At 41.4% G+C, this 11,712-nt stretch overlaps 1 protein-coding gene across 1 annotated transcript in view; it reads right to left on the bottom strand.

Annotated features, from left to right (window-relative positions):
- Positions 1-1,654: 1,654 nt before the first annotated feature.
- Positions 1,655-11,712, bottom strand: part of LOC113136769 (soluble guanylate cyclase 88E-like) — a 140,445-nt gene continuing 130,387 nt past the window's right edge. Inside the window, exons 7-18 of the mRNA XM_026317803.1 lie at positions 10,852-11,109; positions 10,586-10,730; positions 9,241-9,366; positions 8,983-9,103; positions 8,101-8,230; positions 7,556-7,702; positions 7,002-7,148; positions 4,349-4,505; positions 3,716-3,825; positions 3,195-3,284; positions 2,753-2,871; positions 1,655-2,194 (exon numbers count right to left, since the gene is read on the bottom strand). Of these exons, the coding sequence (XP_026173588.1) occupies positions 1,825-2,194; positions 2,753-2,871; positions 3,195-3,284; positions 3,716-3,825; positions 4,349-4,505; positions 7,002-7,148; positions 7,556-7,702; positions 8,101-8,230; positions 8,983-9,103; positions 9,241-9,366; positions 10,586-10,730; positions 10,852-11,109 (1,920 nt within the window). The 3' untranslated portion in view covers positions 1,655-1,824. The remainder of the gene's footprint in view (positions 2,195-2,752; positions 2,872-3,194; positions 3,285-3,715; positions 3,826-4,348; positions 4,506-7,001; positions 7,149-7,555; positions 7,703-8,100; positions 8,231-8,982; positions 9,104-9,240; positions 9,367-10,585; positions 10,731-10,851; positions 11,110-11,712) is intronic.

Below are 11,712 nucleotides of genomic sequence, written 5' to 3'. Positions count from 1 at the left end.
TCAGGGAGCTGCGCCTGAAGATTTGGAGCGTGAATTGGTTGGAGGATTTAGTCAGCTTAGGTGATTTCTGTGCTTTTGCTGTTTTTCCGCTCACATGGTTACAAGATAGATGGTGAACAGAGATTGAGGTGAACACATGCCGCTGTAGGCGAGTTCAGAGATTCAATTTCATCAGCCTGCAGTTAACAGGGGTTCACTTTCTCCATATGACATGATCATATATAAAACCCTTCAATCTCATTTGTTTTTAGTGATAAAGAACCATCCAGGGACCCAGAGACTAACTCTTCTAGCTGTTCTCAGTGTCTGATTTATTACACATTCATTTATACATTAACCTCATGCTAACCAGTGGTTGTTAAAAGGCATGACGGTGTCACAGATGACACTGACCCACATCATCTGCAGTTCTGTGGAATTGTGTGTGCTGCTGTAACTCACAGTGTGATGCTTTCCCTTCATTTATGTATTCAGATGTGGTGCTGCACTGTGGTCAGATAATTAGTCCATCACCAGAAAAATAATTTGGATTGATTTGAAATTCGAGCCTCTCAGGTGTGCTGCTTTTCTTTTTGTTCTCGTGATTGTATAGTAAACAGCTTGGGGTTTTGGATTGCTAATTGGACTAAACAAGACATACTCATCACACAGTCACATACTATAGGTTTGTCTGCCAACATTTTGAAACTTGAATTTAAATTTGAAGAAACAGCGTTGTTTGGCACGTATCTCTGGGGCACATAAACATGTTTTTTCTTTTACCTCAAAATAAGGTCACACCAGCTGCAAACCAAACACAGGTGAACATTCATTGCGGCTGGCAGGCCTATTTATCAGTGTGAAGATTTCCACGGAATAAAAACTTGAACATTTTAGTGACTGTACATACAGTTTTATATAAATAAATACCATAATACAGTGGAACCAATGGGGTCAGTTACATTGAGAGTATAACCTGACCTCTTTAAGACAGTCTTGTGCAGGCCTAGCCATATGCCTACTTTAAACAAATACAATCTGATGTACATCTTCTATTAAATGAAGCATCTGGAGAATTAGTTTTTTTTTCCCCTATGGTTAATTTAGTTCAAACTGTGTAAGCCCAGTCACAAAAAAAGTTTTCAAAACATCCGGTCATTTATCCTTCAGCCATTATAACGCCGATTTCATGAATGGCTGTCAAATAATACAGCAAATAGCATAAAGAAAATGCAAAGTAACTCATTGTCATGGCTGTCATTTCCTATAGTATATTTTTGAGTTCTGTTTCTCCATGTATCTGTTGTGTTTACAATGCCATTTTACTTATTTCCTTGTTTTTATTATTTCCCGAGCAGTCGACACAATGAATCCTGCTGTACAACCCGTATATTTTCAGTGTTCAATATGGCGATTTAAGAACTTTCCCACTTTTTATACGAGCTATGATGCATTAATTACATCGATCAAACAAAGGAACGGCAGGCAGGCATTTTCTTAAAAACGTAAACACATAGACTGAGTACAGCCATTGAGTGTTTATTAAGCAATAAGGACACCCAATTATCAAGCATTTGGAGCACAACCTTTGTGCAAGTAGACAATAGTAGGAATTGTTTACAAGTGTTGGTTTTCACTTCTTTGTTTTAACTCAAATTATCACAAAACCCTATATGTCTCCCTGGACAGGACATGGCATTCAAAATGAGTTAAAATGCAGCTCTTCAGTATGTATGTTGAAAACGAGATGCCTGCTTTGTCTTGCCCCTGGTGAAACTTAAATGATGTTTTCAGTATCGCACCGTTCACACGTTGGCGTTGTCTCCTCACCCTCCAACCTTCCTCTCACAGAATAGAGCAGGCGGCGCTGCGCATGGGCAGGTTGGTGGGCAGCTTGGCGTACTGCTGCCTGAAGCTGTTTCTTTTGTTGTTGAGTAAAGGACCCGGATTCTCCAGCCCATCACTTGGAGGCGAGGACTCTGGGAGTGCGTTTCCCTGGGGCACATCCAGTTTGGCCCCTTTGTTGTTCTTAGTCTTTTTGGCTTTCTCCTTCTCCTGAGGCTCAGTTGCAATAGTGGAGGGCTCGTTAGCGGCCTCTGGTGTGGGCAGAGTGTCCATGGGGAGGTCGCTGGGGCTTGGCTTCCCTTCTGCTTGTTCCTCACTGCTGGCGATGTGGAGGTTGGAGGCCATGTGCTTGGTGCTAGTGCTTGTGGAACTAGTGCAATTACACAAACAAGTTTTAAAGCTGCATATCTGTAATCATCCTCTCTGAAGATCATGCAGTTTTTTTATTTGGTCCCAGGGGGAATAACTGTAAAGATCTTAGTCTCTGGGAAATAAGCTGCCAATGAGCTTCTTTCTTTCTCCCAAACTTAATGTAAAAAGTCTAAAATGATCAGGAAACATGTGGCAATAAATCACCAAATAGTTATTAAATGTAATTCTCAAAGGCTTGATATCAGACTAAATGAATTGTTTGAAGGGAGGTTTTTCTCAGTGCTTTGTTTTCTCACCATATTTGGTGATGCTTCAAGGAAGACCTCCTCCTAGTGTTTATTATTATCATTATCATTATTATTATTATTATTATTATTATTCTGCAGTCAGCATTTCTCCTTCAAATGTGCAAAAATGCCTGCAACAGCTTTTCTGTTTGCCGTCTTATTGCTGCAGGATGCAATGAGCCCAGGTCTGACCAAGAATAAGGAGCATCCTGTGGTCACACCGTGTGCAGGAGAAATGTATGCAGACTTCTTTCCTTTTGTCTACTCACCCATTGGAACTCTTGTCCTCAGAGTCTTTCTGCTCACTGCTGTAGCGCAGCTCTGCTGGGGTCTTAAATGACAAATCTTTCTTCCCTTTCAGCCAGTAGGTCTTCATGTAGCCTTTACCCTGTGTGATGTTAGGAAGATAAAGTCTTTTCATGTACATAGTGTAAAGAACATTCTTCTAAAAACTCACCGGTTTAAACACACAAACTATCTCAGAATTGTCTGAAGATTGTACTTTCAATAGTCCTCAACAGATCTCTGAGCAGCAAATTCAACTGTAATTATACACCTCATCAGCAGTATTATGGCTTCTACACTGATGACAAGTATTAATCATTATTTCCATCATAATCAGTGGGCAGTCGATAAAGATGGAAGCCATCATTTGCAGAAAGAACAAGACTGGCAAAAGGTATGTGTGCATGGCTGGTATTAACCACTCACCTTTACAAAGATTTTGCCTCTCTCCTCAATAATGTAGGGCTCATGTTCCAGGTGGTCTTTGGTGGTCTGACTGATGTGTATCTGCATGCCCTGCTCAGACAGACGCACATATAGAAAACTGCTGCTAAAGCTGAGCATTGAAATACAAGCTGCCTCTGAAATATACTGAAATCTTTTTTTAAATTATCAAAAGGAGCTGGACTCTAAACAAGAGTTAGTCTTCTAACTTGAAGGGAATGCTTAGAAAGGAACTTGAGCTTTTTATTTTCTGTTCAACATAGAACGTATTTCCTGCATTTAATTTTATTACTGTAAGTAATGAAAAGCAAATTAGGTAATTAGATGTTGCATTAACTTAAAAGCAACATGCACAGACGCATCATTAAACAAAAAATGGTTTTCCATACTAATCTACATGAATTTGACAGAGGGAGATCGTTATTGCAGTTATTTATACTGTCGCCGTGGGTTTTCTAACATATTTGGCTGAGTGCTGGGTTGTTATTTGTTAGTGTAGTCACCACTCCATTGCTTTCCATCCTCGAGGCAGTGTTCACAGTGTCACCAAACAGGCAGTAGCGAGGCATCTTCAGGCCCACAACCCCAGCCACCACCATACCTGAGTGAATACCTGAGAGGAAAAACACGAGTGGATTTATTCATCAGCTGACAGAACCCACTCTTTCACTAACAGTTTAAAATCTAAATTTTCCATAATTATCAGCTGGTAGTGATAACTGTGAGAGTCATAATGCCAACCTACAGGAAATGAATGCCTTCAATTGATCGTGGGAAATGCGATTGCAGTAGTTTAGGTTCACTTCATATGTTCACGTGGGTTTGTTTATTGAAACTAGTGAGTCAGCAGCTGCAGAATAGCGACCCCTTGTGACAGCAGGGAGTCACTGTCGTGGTCTGTGTACTTTACCTGGGTCCACTGGTTGTACCTTGAAATATTTTTCAGTTTGTTTGGCTGAAAAGACCAACCTGGAAATCACTGAAGTGTTTCATTGATGACATAGTGATGGATGTCTGACCCTGAGCCGTACAGATATAGAATCTTTGTACGGACAGTCAAAGCTCCAAAGATCAAAATAATGTGAGTGTCCCATCTCTGCTGAGCCACTAAAGCACCAGACAGTCGTTCTGCTCACCGACTCTGATCTGGATGTTATCCCCGGTAGAGGGGTCTTTAAGGTGGTCGATGGAGCTCAGCATGTCCAGGGCCATGTCGCAGATGTGGTGCGCGTGGAAAGTGGTCTTGTTCGGCACACCGGCCACCACCATGTAGGCGTCGCGAATTGTCTCCACCTGGACACAACAGAGAGAGATGAAAAGCTTTTTGACTGGTTTTCATTAGTGTGAGTTTCACCTTTCAGTCAAATGTTTTAGATTAGATTAGATTAGATTAGATTAGATTCAACTTTATTGTCATTTAGCAGAGTACAGGTACAGAGCAAATGAAATGCAGTAGATATCCAACCAGAAGTGCAAAGAAGCATTAAGTACTAAGTGCAGGTAGAGTATGGTTGTGTAGACAGTAGAGATGAATAATGTACAGTGTATAGATAAATAAATACAGGTTTACCATATAACTAATATAACTAATATATATGTACAATATATTGCCCAGGTATATGGGCAGGCTATGGAATATTAAAAAAAAAAAAATATATATATATATATATATATATATATATATATAATGTATAGTATGGGGTGTTAGCAGTGCAAGTCCTGGGTGAAACAGTGTAGGAGTAATGTAAACTGATAAACAGTGCAATACAGTCAATGTAAACATGTAACAGTGCAAATAGTAAAATGTAAACAGGTTACTAGAAATAGCTTAAAGTGCAAATGCTAGACAGGAGGTGAAGTTTTGTTCAGCAGTGCTACAGCCTCTGGAAAGAAGCTGTACCTGAGCCTGCTGGTGCGGGAACGCAGGCTCCTGTATCGCCTGCCAGATGGGAGTAGGCTGAAAAGACCATGATTTGGGTGGGTGGCGTCCTTGACAATGGACTTGGCTTTGTTTGTACAGCGTTTATGATATGTGTCGTGGATGGAGGGGAGTTGGGAGCCAATAATCCTTTGAGCAGATTTCACTACTCTTTGCAGTGCCTTGCGATCAGCAGCGTTGCAGTTGCCGTGCCAAACAGAGATGCAGTTAGTGAGTATGCTCTCAGTGGTACAATGGTAGAAGTCTGTTAGAATCCTAGAGCATAGGTGAGCTTTCTTCAGGGTACGTAGGAAGTGAAGGCGCTGATGCGCCTTCTTCACCAGACTGAAGGAGTTGAGGGACCAGGAAAGATTTTCAGTGATGTGTACTCCAAGGAACTTAAAGCTAGACACACGTTCCACCTCAGCACCGCTGATGTGGAGGGGGATGTGTGCCCTGCTCTTGGCTCTCCTGAAATCCACAATGATCTCCTTGGTCTTCTGGATATTGAGTGCCAGGTTATTGTTTTTGCACCACAAAGCTAGTTGCTGAACCTCATCTCTATATGCTGTTTCATCCTCCTCTCTGATCAGGCCCACCACTGTGGTGTCATCTGCAAACTTGATTATAGCATTGGAGCCATAAACAGGGGCGCAGTCGTGGGTGAAGAGGGAGTAGAGCAGAGGGCTCAACACACAGCCCTGCGGCACGCCAGTGTTCAGGGTAATGGTGGAGGAGGAGAGGCATCCTATTTTAACAGTCTGGGGTCTGTTAGTGAGGAAGTCCATAATCCAGCTGCAAAGTGAGTTGCTGATGCCAAGCTGGCTGAGCTTGGAGATCAGCTTGGAGGGGATCACCGTGTTGAATGCTGAACTAAAGTCAATGAACAGCATTCTGACATATGTATTGGGACTGTCCAGGTGGGTGAGTGCCAGATGGAGCACTGTGGAGATGGCATCCTCTGTTGATCTGTTGCGTCGGTAGGCAAATTGATATGGGTCCAGTGTAGCAGGCAGACATGACTTCAGTTTGAAGAGGACCAGCCTCTCAAAACACTTTGCAATTATGGGTGTCAGTGCAACCGGGCGGAAGTCATTCAGTTCTTTGGCTGTAGACTTTTTAGGCACCGGAACAATAGTGGCAGATTTGAAACTGTGGGGGACTGTTAAATGTAACTTGCATGTAACTTAATTTCTCATTTAATTAATTTATTACTTAAACTTTACCCTGTTAACTAAATTTGATGTGTTACAGCTGCAAATACACTATATGGTCTTTAAACTAGCACTGAAGCTGACCACTATCTCAAATTATCTCTCTAAACAAATCCTTTTGTCTAGATTATCTCAGAAAGATGATTTTCCATAGCTCAGTGTTGTGTCTTCACACCTCAACACAGAGTTTACATTCATATATGACAAACAGAAGCCTCTAACCCTTCAATATAAGAAGCTGGCACTAGCAAATATTTGGTTACTAGACTCAAAAATACCAGAAATGATTATGCAGTTATCGTATGTATTTGTTTATCTTCAGGGCTCTGTCATGATGTGGATATGAGTTCCTTTATGGCCACAGAAACATAAATGTAATCTATAAAGCTGGTAGTGATGTTTTTTTATCCAGTTTGTTTTCCAGTTATATGTTAGTAAATTTTGGTTTTAAGGTTTGTTTAAAAATGTTATTACAGATGTTTTACATTAATACAAACAATCATGCAGATGCAGAAAAACTCATCCGTTATCATTTGTACATTTTAAAAAGAAACTTCTTTTCACTAAAAACTGATCATGAACAAAAAAATATACACCACAGCTGAAAGTAACTGAAACATGCACGGACAGATGCCTGTGTTGTTTTCTTGGTCTGACCTTGTAGACATTGTGCTTCTCGCTGAGTGTGTCGAACACGATGTAGATCTCATTGAGCATGTCCACCACCTGCATGGGTGTGATGTGGATACAGATCTCGTTGAACTTGACCACGTCGCTGAACAGGATGGTGACGTCGGGGAAGACCTGCGACAAAACATAACACACATAAAGTCATGATGGGCACACACAGAGCAAACACACGGTGTGCACCCTGTGGACTCTAGATGTTGATTGGATGAGAGCTTGCACATGCAGCCACTCACTGGTTCCTCGAGTTGTGACTTTGATGTTTGTTACTGTTGTGTTTTGGAGGTTACTGATGTAAATGTCTTAAGTGGATTTAGGTGTTCTCACTGCAGCATGTTGTCTTCATTTGAGGTGTTTCATAGATTCATAGATAAATCGATTCTCTTCTGGTGGTTGCAGAGTTTTGTTTTCGAGCAACAGGTGCTGAGTGAGTGAGTAAGACGCCCTGTTGACGGCATCATAGAGAACTGCTCTGTGCTTTTGGAGTACCACTATCCTTATTAACAGAAAGCACTGTCTTGCACCTGGCACGTCTCCAGTGCAGTGATTCCCTTCCTGAGGCGGTCAGCCACAGCTTTAGGGATCATGGCATACAGCAAAGAATCTCCTCTCTTCTTCTCTTCATCCAGCTTCTTGATGATTTCCTGCAGCTGAGCATATTTTTGCTGCTCCTAGAGGATCAGAAATGGGACACAAGAGTCTCCAGTTACAGTCTCACCTCTTTTAAAGCTTAAAAACCCCACTTTGCCTTGTCTAATCCTCTTAATCCACATCTCTCCTGCATGACTGGAGTGGATTTAATGGGTGAAATCAATAGGGGAACAGAGCTGTCACCTGGCCTCACCTGTTAAGGCTGATTCATGGAGAGAAATGGGGCTCTTACATTTTGTGCACTCAGCGTATCATATAATAAGACCTCTGCTTTCAGAAGTATTAAAACATGACGTTCTATGAGGCAATTCGAACCACTTCAAACTGCCTTCGTTCATGATTTCATACAACAGAGTTTCTTCTGTTGTTAGCATGATGCGCTCTATCTAGAGACCAAGGATTAAGGCTTTTTCTTCACCTGATCGAGGGCTAGCTGCAGCTCAGCCGACTGCTGTGTCCCGGCCAAAATCAGCTCCCTGCTGGAGTCGTGCAGGTTCAGATCATTCACATAAACGCCCATCTTTATCATGTCTTCCACCGTCTCTATACTGCAAAAATAAGGGGAAGAACAATGAAGATCTATAGCTGTACACAAAGAATCTTATTTCAGTAATTAAAAACACAAGATTTAGAGGTTGCCAAGGTAGAATATGTATGAATAAAGTAGATCTTATTCCTTGTTTTTACAGTAGATTATTAAATAAGGGCTAATAATTTAGGATGGCCCAGTCTCAAAATGCTGGGGGGGGGGGGCCTAAATGTAGGCAAAGCCCAAACTGAAAATTACCCGTACAGTAATTTGCTCAAACTAAATTCAGCATCATTAACCATGTTTTCCCTACAGCATTAATTTAATCAATTAATTAAAAAGCCTGAAAAAGTAGTAAAGGGTATTCAGTTCCTGATTACCAATAGACCAGAGAAACAGCAATGTACCACATAAGCAAATCAGAAAACAGGAAGGCTTCCTAACAAATCCATTTATAAAATGGAAATCACAAACATGCACTAGGCTTATCTCTACTGATAGGCTGTAGCAGATAAAGGTCTTGTGCCTGGTTATATTTTGACCATAACAGTCGCACTTACCATTGATTTCAGTGTTGTTTTTTTTTCTCCCTAGATTGGATTGTTGTTTGTGCAAATTCACATTTTAAAATTGGTCAAAAACATCTAGGCAGAATAAACATTATTTGGACCGGACCTCACTCAGGCACAGGTACAGCACTGGGTCTCAGTTACAAGGCACCTGAAGACTTTTAGCCTTAAAACATATTCAGACCGTTTGCCGTGGTCTTACATGGGTGTCCCCAGGAAGATGAGCGAGTCCCACTGGGGGACATACTTCATCTGGCCCTTCAGGTGTAGAGGCTTCTTTGGAGGCTCCCGCATGTCCTCGAAGATCGTCTCACTACACTTTCCTAAAAGAAGAACCACGAAGGGGAGGTTTTTGTGTTTGAGAGGCTGGTAGGGCTGAGGTTAAAGGGCACAGTAAAACACCAGGCATAGCCTACCCAAAACAAATAAAAAATGTAAGAAGGATTTAAAACACTCTGACCTGTGACGGTCTGGAAAGCCAACAGTTCAATGTCCTCCCCTCCAGAGTTGGCAGAGCTGTTGTACTGGGTGAGAGCACTGCTGTACTCTTGGTCCGTGCCCTTCATTTCCTCCACTGCCTTTGGCTCTGATGAAGGGAGAGCACCAGAGAGAGGACAGAAGTCTGAATCAGCCAGGATGAGGGTCAAACATAGGAGTTAACGAGAGCATAAATGTGTGAAGATGGCGCAGTGAATTTTAATCGCAGTTAAGCTACAGCAGAATATCAATTTTCAACAAGAGAAAATCTTTCAGATTCATCCTAATATCATCAAATCTGTGATGGTGTGTTCTAGTTTATCAAAACAGTAAAGCTCAAGTTGTGGGTTCAGATAACCAGTTCCATTTTGGACACGTGTTTTACTCCTCTTGCTTGTTCTGTGATTTTTTTATAGCGAAGCGACTTATGCAGGTGATAAATCCTGCAGCTGAAGCAAAAGTGTTGACATTGAGGTAACCTTAGAGACGAGGGGACACGCTGCTTCATCTCCCCCACCCCGATGTTGGCGCCGTTGTTTAACGTTACTTGACACAGATTGATGAACATCGTGATGCACTTCTGCTTGTTGTTACGCCGAGCCTACGCTCTTCACAGGCTAACCTAGGTTATAATTAGAAATGTGACTTATACACCGAAGCGATTTATATATGGTTTTTTTTTTTCCGTTCAACAAAGCTGTTTTTGCTAAAAGTCACTTATTTATCCGTGTCCGGAAAACACGTAAACCTTGTGGCATGTGTGATAGCTTGAGGCAACAGCTATTCAGCATACTGGTGCTGAGCCATATTCTGTGACCCCTTCAGAGTGTGACCTGTATGCACAACAACAAACTCGCCCTGAGGTAAACCGAGTGACCCTGTTAAATGCATTGAGCATGCAGAGCATCAGCCGTTTGTTTAGTTGACAGTCACTGAAATATAAAGTAGTGTAAATATTATTTTTTCTGGCTTGTTTACTTTTACTTTGGGTCAAGTACTAAGGATGTTTCCAGTTCATCTCCTTGTCTTATTGATTCTCATCTCCAGTTATTGTGGCAGCACATTTTTGAGGGATTCTGTCCTCCTTTGGTTTGCATCAGTTTCCTTGTTGCGTAACATAAAACATACGTCTCTTTCCTCTTCATGCACTTGAGATTCATTCCCACGTACAAATATTATAAATATTTTAGTTTGAACTGTCCAGATACAATAACTTACAGAAAGACTTGATGCCCATTTACACACTGTGTTCATTCTAAAGGAAACTTTTTAAAAATACATTACATCTGCATTTAAAATAAAAAATGCTGAAATGTAAAGCCTACTACCTCTTTCTTCTTCCCTCTTTGCTTTCTCACTTTCCTCCTTCTCCTCTGGCTCCTCCTTGCTCAGTTTGGGGATGTTGACCTTCTGCTTGCTCTCCACCACAGCTTTAGACAACAGCTCGAACACATTGTTCAGATGGGTGTAGATCTGCCCAGACCAAAGACAGTTTTCTGTGCATTAGGCTTTGACAACAAAACAAACACGAGTCAGTGAGCCAGGCAAAGATTTAATTCACATGAGCTGTTTAAAGCTTAAAGTCCTTCCTCACATTATCCCAGCTGAACTCCAGCATGGGCCTGACTAACGTGAACTCTTCGTTGACCTTCTTGCCCTGGAGGTCGGAGAACACTTCCTTGAGGCCGTCCCCGATGCGGTACATGGTCATGTCGCGGCGAAAGATGACGCTGAAGGGGAACATGTCGAAAAAGATCCCTCGCTTCATTGGTAGCTTCTCGTAGCTGGGTGCAGTCTTCTGCTGGGGCATGCGGTGCTTGAAGGCCGCATTGTCAAAGTTCATCTTATAAACCTGGACCAGCAGAGACGAGTTAAAGGAAGCCCTGGTGTGCCGTTAATTAGGGTTAATTGCTGTAAAGTTTCATAACTGAGCTAGTTAATGTATCACTTATTAATGCTTTACAGAAGAGAAACAAACAGGGACAGGTGTTGCTTTCTGATTTTCTGAATAAATCTTAAATCATTTCTTAAAGACACATTAGAAGTCTACCAGACTCAATTACCAGACTTAACACCCTGATTTACAGACATTTAGAGCTGCAGACCAAATGGCTGCAAAGTGAGAAAACTATGAACCTGTAATAATTTACTTCCATTGATCGCATTAAATGCAGATTCTGAATATAAATGTCAGTAAGTCAATCAAAGGTCATGGTTTTCCAGGCTGTAGTTCATCTGTCAATAAATCACTTATCTGGGCTGAAAAAGCTGCAGACAGAAACTGCTTATTAATTTATGTAGCATTAATACATGGCTAATTAGTAAAACCTTTAGTCACGTCATACAAGGTAGCACAACAAAGCCCAAGGATAAGAAAGAAACTGAGGTGAATCAAAAGTCTTTTTTTTTTTTTTTAGACCTTGAATATTGGTGCAACTTGGTTTGTCTCAGGAAT

The sequence above is a fragment of the Mastacembelus armatus genome, chromosome 16 (assembly GCF_900324485.2).
Source record: "Mastacembelus armatus chromosome 16, fMasArm1.2, whole genome shotgun sequence".
NCBI classification, from domain to species: Eukaryota; Metazoa; Chordata; class Actinopteri; order Synbranchiformes; family Mastacembelidae; genus Mastacembelus; species Mastacembelus armatus.
This window is presented reverse-complemented; position numbering and strand designations above follow the sequence as displayed.